The sequence below is a fragment of the Hemiscyllium ocellatum genome, chromosome 5, assembly GCF_020745735.1.
Source record: "Hemiscyllium ocellatum isolate sHemOce1 chromosome 5, sHemOce1.pat.X.cur, whole genome shotgun sequence".
NCBI classification, from domain to species: Eukaryota; Metazoa; Chordata; class Chondrichthyes; order Orectolobiformes; family Hemiscylliidae; genus Hemiscyllium; species Hemiscyllium ocellatum.
This window is the reverse complement of record NC_083405.1, coordinates 128,819,895-128,838,738: the sequence shown is the minus strand read 5'-3', so window position 1 is coordinate 128,838,738 and position 18,844 is coordinate 128,819,895. Positions and strand designations below refer to the sequence as shown.

General features: G+C 39.9%; 1 protein-coding gene across 4 annotated transcripts in view; it reads left to right on the top strand.

The window, feature by feature from the left end:
• nktr (natural killer cell triggering receptor) overlaps nt 1-18,844 on the top strand; it is a 206,075-nt gene that overhangs the window by 161,325 nt on the left and 25,906 nt on the right. For all 4 annotated transcript variants that reach the window (XM_060825195.1, XM_060825193.1, XM_060825194.1 and 1 more), the window contains 4 exons: nt 4,383-4,412; nt 5,414-5,559; nt 11,537-11,756; nt 15,169-15,315. In XM_060825195.1, coding sequence (XP_060681178.1) covers nt 4,383-4,412; nt 5,414-5,559; nt 11,537-11,756; nt 15,169-15,315 — 543 coding nt within the window. The remainder of the gene's footprint in view (nt 1-4,382; nt 4,413-5,413; nt 5,560-11,536; nt 11,757-15,168; nt 15,316-18,844) is intronic.

The window sequence follows — 18,844 nt, the reverse complement described above, 5'->3', positions numbered from 1 at the left end:
GGGGGTGTTAAAAGGAACAAGGAGAGAGAGGGGGAAGGAATGAGGGGATTCTGCTTCCAAACCAACATGAAATTAACCAGAGTGTCCATGAAGGAAATTTGAAACTAAAATAGAAAATGCTTGAAGCACTCCAGTCAAGCAGCATTTATGCAAAGAAACAGGCAGAGTAACATTCTGGATCAGTTATCTCATATCAGAACCCTTTCACCTGGACATTTATTCTAACGTCTCCTCCCCATAGATGCTGCCTGATCAGCTGAGCATTTGCAGGATATTCTGCTTTTAGCAGCAGCATTAAGTTTTGTAAGCTGGTACAGTGCGGACACTGCTCCCATTAAATAGCTAATATAGGAGAGGAGAGAGACGGCTAATTAGCTGAATATCCCATTATTTACTTAAGATTGTCAACTGGAAAAATTCATTTTAAAACAGCCTTCTGGGTTGTGGCCTTAGCAGGGCCCATTTAGTATTTTTTTTTGGTTGCTACCAGCTTAAACAGACTCTCCAATCAACAGCAATGCAAGATTGGAGTATTACTAACCCAGTTACCAACTCTTCAAAGCACACTTGAGCCTTTGGTGGTGTTCTTTCGAATCTGTACGTCAGTCTTACATTTGTAATGTAAGACTAGTAACAGTCTGGCTTTTGTACCTGTCACTGAACCAATATCATTGTGATGGTGATTGGCTTCACCACCTCCATCACAGTTATTATTAAATATTATTTCCTTTTAATATGAAAATTAGTGGAGAAAAAAAGACTTTCCCGCATGGAAATGTCCACAAAACGGGTCAAAACTTTAAAATTGGAATTAGGCCATTCAGGTGTGATGTTAGAAACATTTCTTTGAACAAAAGAGTAATGGAAATCTGCACCACTCTTTTTCTATCCCAAAAGAAAACTGTTGAAGCTGTGTTGATTGATAATTTTGAAATTAAGCTTGATTTGTATTAAGTAAGACAGTTATGAAATGAAGGCCTTCTGGATTAGAGGTGCTGGAAAAGCATAGCAGTTCAGGCAGCATCCGAGGAGCAGTAAAATCGACGTTTCAGGCAAAAGCCCTTCATCAAGAATACAGGAGTACCTTTATCATGAAATGAAGGCAGGCAGATGCATTTAAAGTACAGGTCAGCCACACGTCTAATCGAATGGCAGAACAGGTTTGAGGGACTGACCAGCCTCCTTTTGTTCCTGTGTTTCGAAATAATCTTTCTGTAATGGTTCTTATTCAAGCTTTCACAATTTATCTATTGTCATCTGGGCACAGCACTAAAATCCAAGTGCACATTAAAGGCTTGGTTTCATTTCCCCCTGAATATAAAAGGCACAGATTCGAATAAATCAGCAACAGCTTTGTGCCAATTTTTGACGAGGACTTCAAGTTTATCTGTCATCTGTAGCTGTTGACCATCACTTAACCTCTTCAGATATGACAACAGCATCTTAAAAATTGCTACTGCTTACAGAAAACAATCCTGCTGCAATAATGCAAGTGGAGTTATGTTAATACAAAGATTCTAGTAGAATCTTCAGCAAAGAATCATAACGTACATTGACAGTTACTGCACCTTGTTCAGTACCAGGAATGAAGGTTCTGGGCCTAAACTTGATGTACAAGTGGCCCATTGGAAATTTAGCCAGATTAGCCTGTCATAAGAATGTCCACAAAAATGTAATTTTAGCCTTTGCCTATATCCAGCATTAATTGTAACTATATATTTATATAATTGTTTTTTCTTGTATTACTTTATCTAAATACAAGACAGCTAGAAAGACGCAGAAACTTTAAAACCTGCTCTTCTTAAGGCCATAAGACACAGGGGCAGAATTAGGCCATTCAGCCCATTGAGGCTGCTCTGCCATTTGATCATGGCTGACATGCTTCTTGCCCTCATTCTCCTGCCTTCTCCCTGTAACTCTTGATCCCCTTGCCAATCAAGAACATACCTATTTCTACCTTGCATATGTTCTGAGGGAACATTAGCTTCTTTTTGCAGATGGTTTTCAAAATGAAAAATTCTTATTGCAGGTATATTAATCTGGAATCTTTGCAGTAAACCTTGGATTAAAGTGTCTGTGATCTTCTTTATAAAATGATGAGTACGATCTCAGAACTCACTGGTGTAACTGGGATCTGTTTAAATAACCTAGAAGGCACATCCGTGCTGTTAAATTACATTGACTCCAGAGATTATAATTCCCATTATTTTAAATATAATGAAAAGAGCAGTTGTATCTTGAAAGTCAATCTGCAGTTGTCATTTATGGAAGGGATGAAGTGGGTGTTAATCAAGATACGTTCTAATGCTCCCCTAATCCACTGTACTAAACACATTGCTTTCATGTTAAACTTGTTGCTTTGTATTACTAAAAGCTTTTGTCATTGTTGCTTGTCGTGGGTTGTACATTTCTCAGGCAACATATTCCAGAAGGTTTCTCACTTCCCAGATGTGCTTTATACACTATTAGGGTCTGAAAATGCCTAAAACGACAGTTTAAATCATGCCACTTCTCTGAAATGTCAGAATTTTGCTCGGAGAATGTTAGTATTTTAGTCCTACGTCTATAGATTGTCTGTTTTTTTTGATGCATTTCATTCCAGCTGTGCAACCTCCAAATGCTCTTAAATGGATTTTATTAATGAATAACAATAGGGCACAGAACTGTAGAAGACAGAATCAACTTTAATTGGTTTGGATTATTGAACAATCTAAAAGTGTAATTGATTCCTTCTATTCTTCCATTTAAATTTTCAGTCAGCATTTTCCTACAAGAGAGTTCCTCCTTAAATCCTCTCAATTTTTACTATTCAGTCATGCCCATGTGACTCTCAGTAACATCAGTGATATGGTATTCCTTGTTAATCCAGCAGATGGTGCTTGTCTGGAACAGCACTGTTACTGTAGTGTGATGCATCTTACCTTGGGAAAGCTTAATTTGTAAGACATTGCAAGGCAAAAGACTTTTCAGAAGGGCAGTTTAGATGTAGAGAGCGCTTGGGGTTAGTGTATTGAAAACATATCTACCCTCTACCTAATTTTTTGTTCTAGCTTATGATTAACCACAGAAATTGCTGCAATAATGATAGGACCTTCCAACATCATTAAATTATCAAACAGATGTGTTTTGTATAGTTTATGCAGTAGCTAAAATTTGTAGTGTTGAGTGGGGGATAGTCTTGCAAAATTTGTGAATTTAATAATGGGCATGATGAAAATTTAATTGTAAACCATCAAATAAGCAAAGTTTATCTGTTTGTGCATTGCCATTGCATTTAAACTGCTGCCTCCGATAAAACACACTGAGTCAGCACATGACTGCTTGGAAACCAATACAAGGAAATGTTTCAAATGAAAACATTTGACTACTGATGAATTGGATTTGGTATAATTGAGGTCCAACCGCACTAGCTTTTTAAACACGTACAGCACCATGAAAATATTCAAAGTGTGCAGCATGGTGGCACAGTGGTTAGCACTGCTGCCTCACAGCGCCAGAGACCCGGGTTCAATTCCTGCCTCAGGAGACACTGTGTGGAGTTTGCACATTCTCCCCGTGGCTGCATGGGTTTCCTCCGGGTGCTCCGGTTTCCTCCCACAATCCAAAAATGTGCAGGTTAGGTGAATTGGCCATGCTAAATTGCCCATAGTGTTAGGTGAAGGGGTAAATGGGAAATGGGTCTGGGTGGGTTGCGCTTCAGCGGGTCGGTGTGGACTTGCTGGGCTGAAGGGCCTGTTTCCACACTGTAAGTGATCTATTCTGATCTAAAAAAACATCTAAAATTCCCTCTTCTATCAAAAATAAATAGACCCGGTCAGAAATAATTTGAGAGACAGTGGAGTGAGGCCATCTGAAGGTTTCACAAGTATCTATTTTTAATCAGATCACCAAATAAACTTCCCTATGATTTAAACTAAGAATTTTATTTTTGTTATTAGTTGTTGTAGTGGCTTTGGCATTCACAGCTTCATCCCCAGTGTAATAGCTCAGTCTTGGGAGCTAGTTGGTGGTCATGAATTAACATTTGAACTCCTGAATTAAGCAGCTCCTAAGCTGAAAGAAAGCCCATTATAAATGGAACACAAGACTCTGATACGCCATAAAAAGTGTTTGTGTTTCAGGATGCTAATGGAAAGGTTAAGATTGTAGGCTAAGTTGATGAAAACATCAGCCAGTGCATGAAGAGCAGTTTGTCTGTGATTGAATTACTTTTGACTGGCAGTTGTTTGAACTAACTATTTTCTCTCTTTCTTGCATATTTTTAAATATACTTCCAACCCTGACATTAAAATGATCCTTACCTCTGTGCCTGAATTCGTGACACCCTTCCTATTCTTTTTTCAAATCATCCTTCCCAAAAATGGAATTTTTCAATGGAACAGAACGACAAAGCCAGCTCCACATCTCGATGGGTAGGTCTTGTTGTCTTTTTATTGTCCAAAGATGTTTTACTTTTATAGCAGTGCATATAACTTCTAGTCCAAATTGTCTTGCTCAACTTCAATGCCTGCAATTGCTGATGCTATTGTTATTGCGACCTGGCTGGTATTTGCAGCTTAGCTTTATAACTATCTTACCTAGCTGAACTAACAATGGCTGATTCATTTTGTCATAAGGTATATCTTCAATCTAATGGTGAAGCATTCTGCAATTATGAGTAGCATCAATTTTAGCTATGAGATTAGTTAACATATTTATAATAAGAAATTGTCCTATTTGGTTTCATCCTCTGATACTTGGGTGACTCAGTGGTTAGCACTGCTGTCTCACAGCATCAGGGATTCTGGTTTGATTCCACCCTCAGGTGACAGTTTGTGTGGAGTTTGTACATTTTCCCTATCTGTGTGGGTTTCCTCAGAGTGCTCCGGTTTCCTCCTACAATCCAGAGATGTGTGGTTAGGTGGATTGGCCATGCTAAATTGGCCTGTAGTGCCCAGGGAAGTGTAGGTTAGGTGAATTAGCCAAAGGGAATGTGAGTTTATGGGATTAGGTGGCGTTTTGGTCTGGTTGGTATGTTCTTTGGAGGGTTGGTGCAACTCTGAGCAGAATGGCCTTTTTCAGCTCAAGGGATTCTAATGATTCTACTATCTCAACTGTAGTAACAAAATCATATTTGAAAATATACCATTGATTCTGATTCTCTTCTGGTGTTTTGAAATTATATTTATTAGTTCAGAGTCTGTCTTCAGTTAGCTTTTGTCCAAATACATAGTGCAATGAGATACAATAAATGAAAAATGTTCAGTGGTAAATTTTAATATTGCTGTATCCCAACTCCAAAGAACTAATTGATAAACCTCACAGAGACAAATTAATATTACTCATCCCAATCTTTTAGTACTCATATTAAATCTCGCTCCTATAGCTTTGCAGGAACTTTAACACAAAATCCTTTATAAACTCTGATTTCTAGTGTACATGTCGTCTTTGGCCAAGTCATAACTGGATTCGACACAATAAAAGAAATAGAAAACCTGAAGACAGATGCTGCCAGCCGACCATATGCAGATGTTCGAATCATTGACTGTGGGGAGTTTGTCCCTAAGTCTGCAAGTCATGGTGAGTTTTCTTGTTTATGTATTTAATGAGTATTATTTACAATCTTCTCTCGCTGTGCATCACGGATGTTGCCCTGATAAACTCGTACAGTGATATCCCATGACTATGATGATTGACTTCTCCTGTATGTGCCGTAGAAGCTTTCCAGTCTATGAATGACTAGGATGACCTTGCTAATTAGAGTCAAAATATGTTTCTTTCTCATGAGTTGCTTCTTGAGATTTTTCTCAAAGGCTATATTTTGGTTGCAGGAACTCCTTTCTCGATTTCATTAATTCCTTCATTCAGTAATGCTACCACATAATAAATCTGAATTTGTATAAAAGATATTTGGGTTTGCACAGAAAAATGAAGAATTCGACTGTGTTCCTTATCATCATTTCTGCAGGTTGGTTAGCTCAATTTATTGCATGACTGGTTTGCGATGCAGTGATGAGGGGCTTATGCCCGAAACGTCGAATTTCCTATTCCTTGGATGCTGCCTAACCTGCTGTGCTTTAACCAGCAACACATTCTCAACTGCGATGCAGTGATGCCAACAGTGTGGGTTCAAACCCAGCACCAGCTACGTTATGTTCCATGAAGAAATCTCTTTCTTGACCTCTCCCCTCAAATGGTAACTCTCAAATCAAGCTAGTACTGGTCATCTCGCTCTCTAAGGAGAGAGCGGTCCTATGGTCCAATAGGAGGACCACAATCCTTGCCTTTACTTTTTAATTGTTAGTTAAACTTAAATCCACAATGCACAAGTTAAATATTCATTTCAAACAACACAGTATTTAAACTGGCATACAATAAAAGCAACAAATAGCAACAATTTTTTTTTAACATAACTGACACGCACCTTTTACTCAAAAAGCTCTCATCACAAATATGTGTTTCATGGATTAGTGAGGTCACAGCTAAACAGTTGCATATTTATCTTGAACACAAATGAAGCTGGTAACAGCAGTATTGTTGGATTAGTAATCGAGTAACCCAAATAATTCTCTGGAAATCAGGGTTCAAATCTCACCCTGGCTTATATGGAATTTGAGTTCAAAATCTAAAATTAAGTGTATGGATGACCATGAACTATTGTGGTAAAACCGATCTGCTTCACTCATGTCCTTCAGGGAAGGAAATCTAATGTGACTACATGTGAATCTACATGTGACTGCAGATTGGTAGTGTGTTTGGCAACATGGTTGACACTGAACTGGGTGGATTGCCTGACATCAACAAAAACAACAGCAAACCCAGCCCTGTCAACTCTGAAAAGTGCTTGTTACTAACGTGAGGATTAGTGCTCACTATAATTTGGAGAGAGCTATCTCACAGACTAGTCAAGAAACAGCCTGCCATAGTCATAATCTCAGAACCTACAATGTCACAGATGCCACAGTCACCAATCCCTGGGTACGTCTTCTCCCACAGGCAAGATTGACCCAACAGATGAAGTGGCAAAGTCATACAGGAAGGGCATCAGGTCAAACATGGGCAGGGAAACCTCCTGCTAATTGACATCAGCTCCCCCAAGGGTAGCAGATGAATCAAGTCTGCTGTAAGATGACCACCATTAAGAGGAAGCACTGAGGGTAGGAAGGATGCACACAGTACTATGGGTGGGTGACTTCAGTGGCCATCATCAAGAGCGCTTGGTAGTATCATTACTGACCAAGCTAGTTGAGTCCTAAAGAATATAGTTGCTTGACCAGATCTATGACAGTTATAAAGGAACCAACAAGAGGAGAAAACATACTTGCTGTCCACCTCACCAGTCTGCCTGTCACAAGTGCATCTGTCTATGTCTGTTTCAGAAGGAGTCACTACCATTCAGTTCTGTTGAAATGAAGTCCCAAATCCATATTAAACAATAGGTGCAGGAGAAGGCCATTCTGCCCTTCGAGCCAGAACCGCCATTCATTATGATCATGGCTGATCATCCTCAAACAGTATCCTGTTCCTGCCTTATCCCCATAACCCTTGATTCCACTATCCTTGAGAGCTCTATCCAACTCTTTCAAGAAAGTATCCAGAGACTTGGCCTCCACAGCCTTCTGGGGCAGAGCATTCCATACACACACCACTCTCTGGGTGAAGAAGTTTCTCCTCAACTCTGTTCTAAGTAGCCTACCCCTTATATTTAAACTGTGTCCTCTAGTTCAGGACTCACCCATCAGTGGAAACATACTTCCTGCCTCCAGGGTTTCCATTCCTTTAATAATCTTATATGTCTCAATCAGATCCCCTCTCAGTCCCCTAAACTCAAGGGTATACAAGCCCAGTCACTCCAATCTTTTCGCGTAAGATAGTCCCGCCATTCCGGGAATTGACCTCGTGAACCTACACTGCACTCCCTCAATAGCCAGAATGTCGTTCCTCAAAATTGGAGACCAAAACTGCGTACAATATTCCAGGTGTGGTCTCACCAGGGCCCTGTACAGCTGCAGAAGGACCTCTTTGCTTCTATACTCAATTCCTCTTGTTATGAAGGCCAGTATACTATTAGCTTTCTTCACTGCCTGCTGTACCTGCAAGCTTGCTTTCATTGACTGATGTACAAGAACATCTAGATCTCATTGTACTGCCCCTTTACGTAACTTGACTCCATTTAGGTAGTAATCTGACTTCCTGTTCTTGTCACCAAAGTGGATAAGCACACATTTGTCCACATTATCCACACATTTATCCACATTAAACTGCATCTGCCATGCATCCGTCCACTCACCTAGCCTGTCAACCTGTATTCTCCTAACAGCCTCCTCTCATTTCACACTGCCACCCAGCTTTGTGTCATCAGCAAATTTGTTAATATTACTTTTAATACTTTCATCCATATCGTTAATGTATATTGTAAAAAGCTGCGGTCCCAGCACTGATCCCTGCGGCACACCACTGGTCACCGCCTGCCATTCCAAAAGGGAGCCATTTATCACTACTCTTTGTTTCCTGTCAGCCAACTAATTTTCAATCCATGTCAGTACTTTGCCCCTAATATCATGTGCCCTAATTTTGCTCATTAACCTCCTATGTGGGACTTTATCAAAGGCTTTCTGAAAGTCCAGGTACATTACATCTACTGGATCTCCCTTGTCCATTTTCAGGGTTCCATCCTCAAAAAATTCCAGAAGATTAGTCAAGCATGATTTCCCCTTCATAAATCCATGCTGACTCTGACCTATCATATTTCTGCTATCCAGATGTGTCATAATTTCATCCTTTATAATTGACTCCAGCATTTTTGTCACCACTGAGGTCAGACTAACTGGTCTATAATTCTCTGTTTTCTCTCTCCCTCCTTTCTTAAAAAGTGAGACAACATTAGCCACCCTCCAATCCGCAGGAACTGATCATGAATCTATAGAACATTGGAAAATGATCACCAATGCATCCACGAATTCTAGCGCCACCTCCTTCAGTACCCTGGGATGCAGGCCATCAGGCCCCGGGGACTTATCAGCCTTCAGACCTAACAGTCTCTCCAACACCATTTCTTGTCTAATATAAATTCCATTCAGTTCAGGTCCTTCAGCCACTATTACATCGGGGAGATTGCTTGTGTCTTCCCCAGTGAAGACAGATCTAAAGTACCAATTCAACTCTTCTGCCATTTCTTTGTTCCCTGTAATAAATTCACCCGTTTCTGTCTTTAAGGGCCCAATTTTAGTCTAAACCATTTTTTTTCTTTTCACATGCCTAAAAAAGCCTTTACTATCCTCCTTTACCTTTGTACCTTATTTTTTTCTTTGTGTATTTCCTTTTTAGTAATCCTCTGTTGTTCTTTAAAAGCTTCCCAGTCCTCCAATTTCCCACTCATCTTTGCTATGTTATACTTTTTCCCTTTTGTCTTTATGTGGTCCTTAACTTACCTTGTCAGCCACGGCCATCCCTCCCTCCCCTTAGGATCTTTCTTCCTTTTTGGAATGAACTGATCCTGCATCTTCTGCATCATACCCAGAAATACCTGCCATTGTTGTTCCACTGCCATCCCTACGAGGGTATTGCACCATTGAACTTTGGCCAGCTCCTCCCTCATAGCTCCATAGTTCCCCTTATTCAACTGAAATATTGTACTTCCGATTCTACTCTCTCCCTTTCAAACTGCAGATTAAAGCTTATTGTATTGTGGTCACTCCCTCCTAATGGCTCCTTTACTTCGAGGTCCCTGATCAAATCTGGTTTGTTGCACAATTGAGAATACTGCCCATCGTGTTGTGTAACACAGCCAATGAGTTAAGTGGGACAAATCTAATAATTTAAGACTTTGCATTCATGTAGTGCTGTGGGCCAAGAGCACCAGAAGAATTATTCTCAAACACACTCTACATCCTCAGGGTCTGGCATATACCCCACTTTACCATTAATGATAAGCAGGAGGATCAACCCTGATGCATTGTAGAGTGCTTGACTGCATACCAGGAACAACACCAAGCGTGTCTAAAAATGAGTTGTCAAATTGGCAAAGCAGGGCTACTTGTGTGCCAGTCAGCATAAGCAACAAGTGATATACATAACTGAGCACTTCTACAACCAGCACATCTAATGTAAGCTGTGCAGTATTGCCATATCCAATCACCTTTAGTAGTGTTTAATTAAACAACTTAATGGAGAAGGAGCCTTTGCAAGTTTTCCTATCCTCAACTGCAGGAGAACCCAACAAATCAGAGCAAAAGATAAGGCTGAAGCACTTGCAACAGCCGTCAGCAGGAAGTGCCAAAAGAATGATCCATCTTGGCCTCTCTCAGAGGTCCCTAGCATCATCGATGCCAGGCTTGAGTCAATTTGACCCATTCCACGTTTCATCAAGAAATAGCTGGATATTGACTGCAAAGGTTATGGGCCCTGATAACTTTCTGCCAATAGTATTGAAGATTTGTGTTCCAGAGCTTGCCATGTCCAAGCCACCCTATTCCAGTAAAGCTGCAACATTGGCATCTATGTGGCTATGTGAAAATTTCCTTTGTACAAAAATAAGCAGGAAACAAACAACTTAGCCAATTACTATCCCATCAATCTACTCTTGGTCATCAGGAAAGTGATGGAAGGAGTCACCAACAGTGCTACTGTCAAGCAATATTTGCTTAGCAATGACCTTTTCACTGACTCCACAGGTGAGCTGAGAGTGATTGCCCTTGGACAAGTGTCACATTCCTGGCATTTAGAAAAAAATGTTGCTTTTGGAGGCCAATCATTTCAGCTCCACGTGAGTTCCTCAGAGTAGGTTTCCAGACCCAATCATCTTCAGCTGTTTCATAAAGTCAGAAATGGCGATTTTTGTTAATGGTTGCTCAGTGTTCTACCAATGATGGCGGAGCAGAAATAGACCTTTCAACTTATCAAGTCTACTCTGCCATTCAGTGAGATAATGGCTGATCGGCTGAGTCTCATTAGCAAAGCCTTGAATACTGAAGCCAAATCTGTTCCCAAACCTCTGCAGTCTCCCCCCTTACCTTGCAATCTATCTCCCCTTTTTTTAGTCTCTTCCCTCCTGTTTGTATTCCCTCTCTTTGCTGCTGATGGTCCCTACTCACTGCCTTGCTGACCACTTCACTGAAGGAGCAGGACAGTGAATGATGTGGTGAGTGATACCCAACGAACTCTTTCCCAGTGCTACCTTGATAAACTGGGTTTTCTAATTCATTTTAGGTACTAAGTTGCTACAGGAGATGAACTTGAAGTGTGAAGCCATAAACAAGTTCTTTGACATTACTGACAGTCACGTCATGGACTGCAATTGCATGGGCAGTGAAGGTGGCCCCTGCAATTGCAGCAACAACAAATGCATCTTATTAATATACATTCTCAAGTCTGAAATATGATGAGCAACAATCAATGCCCATTCTGAAAAATATCCACAGATAACTACTGACTGGCTGAGGGACAGGAAAACAATGTTGTATCCATCTTGCTACTGTCTCTTTTTATTCCATGATCTATAACTTGCCTCACAAGTCTGTTATGTGACACTTATTGAATACTATCTCATAATTTATAGTGACTGAGCGCAGGAAAAAGGTCACTACTTCCTACTCTTCACATGAATCTGAGACCAGTTCCGATTCTTCAACATCTTCCAAGTCATCAGACTCTGAGTCAGAAACTGAAGAAGAAAGGGAAAAGAGAAGGAAAAGGAAGAGGAAGATGAGAAGCAAACATTCAAAAAGACGGAAAGAAACCAGAAGCAAAAAGAGAAAAATATCTTCCCATCAGAAGAGGTACAGTAAAATCTTTTTAGCCATTTCTATATAAACTGTGTGCTGGTGTCTATTATATAACTCAATTATTTTATAATAATTTCCTATCTGAATTCTGCTATAAGATTTAGATCCGTCTGGGAAATTAAAGTAAATTTGTGTAGCTGTTTCAGTGCAGCCTTTTATTGCCTTGTTCCTTAAAATCATCTGTCAGTTAAGAACAAAACAGGACATTAAATAAGGAAGTCACTGATTTTAAAACTTTGTTCCATTGTCGGGGCTAGTTATCTCGAAGTAGCTTACATAAAGAGACAGTGTGTTGTGAGTAGCTTCAAACAAGGCTGCTGGGCCTGAGAAATTCATGTAAACTGGCAGAAAGTGCAATATTGAAAGGCTGCTGTATTATAGGAAATGGATTAGTGGTGCTGGAAAAGCACAGCAGTTCAGGCAGCATCCGAGGAGCAGACTGTTCCTCGGATGCTGCCTGAACTGCTGTGCTTTTCCAGCACCACTAATCCAGAATCTGGTTTCCAGCATAAGCCGTCATTGTTTTTACCTAGTATTATAGGAAGTGCCAACCTTTGGATAGAGTTTTAATCTTTGTCATTTTCAGTGATTCAAGGCATCTTAAAATTCCTATAACATAGAAGAACTTCAGTCTTCTCCGCCAGATAGTAGTGGTCATGGGTTTGGAAGGTGTTTTCTGAGAATCCTTCGTGAACTTCTTGTTATGACACAGGGTAAACCCTTCTGCTATTTAAACCAGCCACACAGAAAAGATGCACTCCCAGAACAATCCCAGGGGTCACTATTTAAAGTAAAAATTAACAACTTTAGTCTTTAAGTCCAACAGAGAATATTAAAACCAACAATTATTTACAACTCCTTTCTCTTAAAACCTATCTTTTCCCTCCCACTCTACAGTACTAGTCTGATTAAAATAAAATCCAGATTGAGATTTACAAAAGAAAAATCACTTTTCAAAACCAGTCAGCTTTGCCAGTTCTCCTTTGTAGATTTTCCTCTGTAAATTCTCTCCAGGTTGGACTCAGTGTTCTGGTGCGCAAACCCCCGCAGACAGGTACCTTTCAGAGAGCTCTTCAGTGAGCAATCTACATTTGTTGGTCTTTGCCAGTTCTCAGTGTTATATTGCGACCCTGTTCTGTGCTTTGTCAGTCCTTGCTAGCTTTTCAACTCTCTTAAAGGTACAGTACACCTCTGCACCTTCATACACCTCCCCCTTAAGAAAAAAAATGAACCATCCTAATGAAAAGATGGCTTCATTTTTTTCCCTCTATTCCTTAACCACCATCATGACATACATATGACTTTAACCTGAGTTCATAGTAACTTCTTCCCACATAAGTATAATATTGAATAGATACCAATCTTATCTATACTTTATCAGTTAAATCCACGATAACTCATCTGTGATTACATTCTCAAGACCCACAACATGTATGATATGTAAGTTAAAAGTATGTAACATAAGACTCCAACGAAATAGTCCCATATTCTTATCTTTAAAGCATTCCAAGCATGTTAGAAGATTGTGACCCGTATACATGTTGTTCATAACATACGTGTTAAAATGTTGTAAGGCCAACACCAAACTCAATAGTTGTTTTTCGATCGTGGAGTATTTCTTCTGGTGGATGTTGAGTTTGTTCGAAAACTAACCAACTGGCAGTTCAGTCCCATCATCATCTCCCTGCAGCAGTACAGCTTCAACTCCTTTGTCTTTAGCATCGATGGCAACTTTAAAAGGTTTTGAAAACTTTGGTGTAGCTAAAACTGGTGCGTTGGTCCAAGGTTTAAATCCCGGATGAGCCCCCAAAATGTTACTACACTAGATAAACTCCTCTGCTGATTTAAACCAGCCACACAGAAAAGATGCACCCTGTGCTGTTATGTGTTAAAATTCGAGAAGCAAAGAACAATCCCAGAGGTCACTATTTAAAGTAAAAATTAACAACTTTAGTCTTTAAGTCCAACAGAGAATATTAAAACCAACAACTATTTACAACTCCTTTCTCTTAAAACCTATCTTTTTACCTCCCACTCTACAATACTAGTCCAATTTTTAAAAAATTCCCAATTAAGGTTTACAAAAACAAATTGTGTTTCAAAACCAGTCAGTCTTGCCAATTTTCCTGTGTAGATTCTTTCCAGGTCAGTCTCAATATTCTGCTGCGCAAACTGCCCACAGATGGGCACCTTTCAGAGAGCTCTTCAGCTAGCAGTCTACATTTGTTGGTCTTTGCCAGTTCTACCCCCACTGTTCAAAATATAGTTTTATGCCCTAAAACGTTGGATCATTCTTTAATTTTAATATTATGAAAATAATAAATTCAAATTTGATTGGATTTTGGTATCTTGGCATTATTTAAAGTGGCCGAATTTGAACTTGTTTTTTGTTTCATGGCAACCCATCTGCTGCTATTTGTTTTTACCAAATGTTGCATTGTTACCTTGTTCAGGACTCGCTGTGCTTTGTCAGCCCTTGCTAGCTTTTCAACTCTCTTAAAGGTACAGTTCACCTCAACCTTCATAGCATTCTGAAGTATATCTTATAGCTAGCACACACTGTTGCTGCTGAGCATCGATGGTGGAGAGAGTGGATGTTTGTGCATTTGGTACCAGTTGAGTGGGCTGCTTTCTTCTGGATGGTGTCAAGCTTCTTGATTGTTGGAGCTGCACTCATCCTCGCAAGTAGAGAGTATTCTATCACACTCCAGACTTGTGCCTTGTAAATGATGGATTTTTGGGGAGTTAGGAGGGGAATTATTCAGTGGAGGATTCTTACCCTCTGACCTACTCTCTATTGGTAATGATTCTGTTATCTGGGTGTCTTGGGTCAGCATAGACAAGATGGGCAAAATGGTCCCTTTTTGTGTATATCGTTTCTTTTGTGCTATGGTTTTCTCATTCCCACCTCCTTTAGCTCTGCCCTTCGTTACTTAAATTATCCCATTGCCATTCCTTTTGAACTGTATCTTTCTCCCTTGAGTAATTTAGCCTTGGCCTATCTTTCACTTTATCACAGACTAGCTCTCTTTAGGCCTTCCCACCAGAATTCCTTTCCCCTACCTAGGTATTTGCTTAAAACATGTGGCATCTCTGACGTTTTCCAGTTATGATGCAAAATGATGAACCTGAAACATTCAGTTTTCTCTCTGCAGATGCTCCCAGATCTACTGAGAGTATTTCTAGCATTTTTCGTTTTTTATGCTGCTTAAGATTTGCCTGTGGATTATTCTTTAACAATAGATGTGCTTTAAAGATGGTGCTATGTAGAATCATAGCTTCAAGTGTTGTCATTTTGGAAGCTGTATATTTTGTATATTGCTTTTTAAATGGTCTCTGGATGTATTTGAATGTGCTTGAACAAATGCAGTTGGTGAGCTTCATTCTGACTTTCTTGCTGCATCAGTCACAATGGTGTAGATGAAGAGGACGATAAAGACAGAGAATCAAACCCAAAGCGACAGAAACTGTCAGTAAGGCCTGAAGAGATTCCTCCAGTACCAGAGAACAGATTTCTGCTCAGGCGGGATTTACCAAAACCAGACACTGAACCGTGAGTGAACTGTAGCGACATTACTTACAATATTGCTGTGATTTTTAAAAATAATTATTGACAAGAAAGAAATGTTACTCTGCATCGATCTATGCTAACCCAACGTCAAAGGGACTTGGCAAACCATAATTTGTCAACATAATTCACTTGTTAGATTTGTACTAATCTTTAACAAGACTTTTCCATTCAGGAGATGGACGCTATTTTTAATGCAGTGGTGGAAAATTATTTAGGACATCATTACGCAGTTCAGTAGAGTGAGCATGCTTTTATGAAAGGAAAATAATGTTAAACAAATTTCTTAATTTTTTTTTCCAGTTCTAATGAGGCTTGATAAAAGGGATCAGTAGATAGTGTATATAGATTTCCAAAAGGCATTCTGTGAGATGCCACATTAAAAGAGTATTGCTCATAAGTGCAACTTAGATATTAGCTTATAGAGGAGTAGTTGACCAAAGCAGAACATCAAGATAAATAAGTCATTTTGAACTTAGCAAGCTGGAACTCATGGTCTGCTGCAGGAATCAGTGCTGGCCTTCAGTTGTGGAGAATATATGCTGTTGATTTGGACGAAGGGCTCATTTGCATTTGGCTAGATGGAATGCAACAACTGGTAGAAAAACCAGAGAGCACAGTGTCTGCAAGGAGTTTTAAGTGAGTGATTAAAAACTTAGCAGGTGTCTTATCATGTGGGAAAATGTGAGGTTATTTACTTTGTCAGGAAGAATAGAACCAAAAAACATTATTTGAATGGAGAGGAATTGCAGAATGTTGAACTACAGAAACATATGGTAAATAATTATGAAGACAAATAGAATGTTGACCTTTATTGCAAGGGGAATGTGTTGCTACAGCTGGTCAAGATTTTGGTAAAATATCATATTAAGTACTGCATACAGTTTTTAATTTCCTTGGCCTCCTTATTAAAGATGGGGTGTACTTAAAAGGCAGTTCAGAGAAAATTGATACCTCAACATTGAGGGCAGGAGGTATGCCAGTTTGCACCTCAATCCTGGTCTGCCAGTTTGTAAGCTAATGTTTAATCAGATTGTGACCTTAACTGTACTTTTCTGAATGCCTGCCTTTATCTTTTAGATTAAAAATCTGTTTGACTCAGCCTTGAATATATAAATGATGCAGCCTTTTTTGTTTCCCGAAGTACGGAATTTGAAAGCTGAACAGCTCTTGTGAGAAGAAATTAGATTAGATTAGATTAGATTACCTACAGTGTGGAAACAAGCCCTTCGGCCCAACAATCCTCCGAAGAGTAATCCACCAAGACCCATTTCCCTCCGACTAATGCACCTAACACTATGGGCAATTTAGCATGGCCAATTCACCTGACCCACACATCTTTGGATTGTGGGAGGAAACCAGAACACCCGTAGGGGAGAATGTGCAAACTCCACACAGACAATCGCCCGAGGCTGGAATCGAACCTGGGACCCTGGTGCTGTGAGGCAGCAGTGCTAACCACTGAGCCACTGTGCCACTTTTCATCAATCTTAAATGGGCGACTCCTTATTTTGGAATTGTATCCCATAGTTCTAGATTTCAACATTAGGAAATACATTTACAGGAATCCTAAAAAGCTAGCATAAAGGTATGGCAAGTACTTGCGAAGGGAAATGGGCTTGGTGGCCTTTAATGCCTGTATCCTCAGGACTTAAAAGAAGTAGCTGCAGAGACAATGGATGGATTAATTGTATTTCTTCCAAAATTCCCAAGATTCAGGCAAGCCTAATCATTTTGGGAATTTGTGAATGTAACAGACCTGTTCGAGCAAGAAAGGAGACAAAGAAGAATAGGCCAGTTAACCTAACCTCTGTCTTTGGAAAAATGTTAAAGTGGTAACAGCAAGTTCAGGATTGACACAATTTTGTAAAAATGAAATCAATTTTGACTATTTTTAACTTTGAGAATGTAACAAGCATGGTGGATGATGCAGAACCGGTAGATGTCATGTATTTGGATTTCCGAAAGGCATTCAATAAGGTAAAAGACAAGCGCTTATGGTGTTCGCATGATGCAGGACTGCCCAACCAACAGGAAATAGAGTTCAGAATAAATGGCTCACTTTCATGAGCAGTGCTTGGGTCTTGATGAATTGTATGAAGACAATGTCAACAAATGTGCTGAAGCTACAGGTAGGAGAACAAGTTGTGAGGATATAAAAATGCCTGCAGACGGATACAGATAGGTCAAGTGAGTATGTAAAAGTTTGGTAGATGGAATGTAAAGTTGATCGTCCACTTCAGTCAGCAACCAGGTATAGTAAGCAATTAGGCAATTGTAATAGAACATAGAATAGTACAGCACAGTATAGGCCATTCGGCCCTCAATGTTGTGTCAACCTTTTATCCTACACTAGGACCAGATTAACTGACATGCTCTTCATTCTACTGTCTTCCTGTGCCTATTCAAGAGTTGCTTAAATGTCCCTAATGTATCTGACTCTACTATCACTACCATACCCACCACTGTGTGTGAAGAATCTACCTCTGACATCTCCCTTAAACCTTCCTCCAATTACCTTAAAATTATGCCCCCTCATGATAGACATTTCCACTATGGGGAAATGTCTCTAGCTATGTACTCGATTTATGCTTGTCAACATCTTGTACACCCTTATCACCTCTCATCCTTCTTCGCTCCAATGAGAAAAGCCCTAGCTCCGTCAACTTTTCTTCATAAAGACATGCCCTCCAGTCCAGGCAGCATCCTGGTAAATCTCCTCTGCACCCTCTCCAAAGTGTCCACATCTTTCCTGTAATGAAGCGACCATAATTGACACAATATTTCAAGTGCGATCTAATCAGGGCTCCATAAAGCTGCAGCATAACCTCATGGATCTTAAACTCAGTCCCCCTCCTAATAAAAGTCAGCACACCATACACTCTCTCTTGACAGCCTTATCAACTTCGGTGGCAACTTTGAGCAATCTATGGACATGACTCCCAAGATCCCTCTGTTCCTCCACACTGCCAAGAATCCTGCCTTTAACCCTGTAATCTGCATTTAAATTTGACCTTCCAAGTGAATGACTTCACACTTTTCCAGGTTGTCCTCCATCTGCCACTTGGTACAATTACAACATTTAAGAGGCATTTAGATGGGTATATGAATAGGAAGGGTTGGAGGGATATGGGCCAGATGTTGGCAGTTGGGACTAGATTGGTTTGGGATATCTGTTCGGCATGGACAGCTTGGTCCAAAGGGTCTGTTTCCATGCTGTACATCTCTATGACTCTTATCAGTTTCTCTCACTACCTGATAAACCCTGAAAGCTGAACCATTGGAATAGAAAGGAGCTGTTCCCCTTAGTTGAAAGATCAAGGACAAGGGGCACACTTTTAAAATGGAAGTCTGGAGGTTTAGAGGAGATTTGAGGGGAAAATATTTTCACACAGAGGGTGGTGAGGATCTGGAATGTAAGCATAGGAGGATAGTTATAATTTTTGAAAAGAACTTGGACGAGTACTAGAAATGTCATAGCATTCAATATTATGTGCTCGTTGCAGGAAAGTGG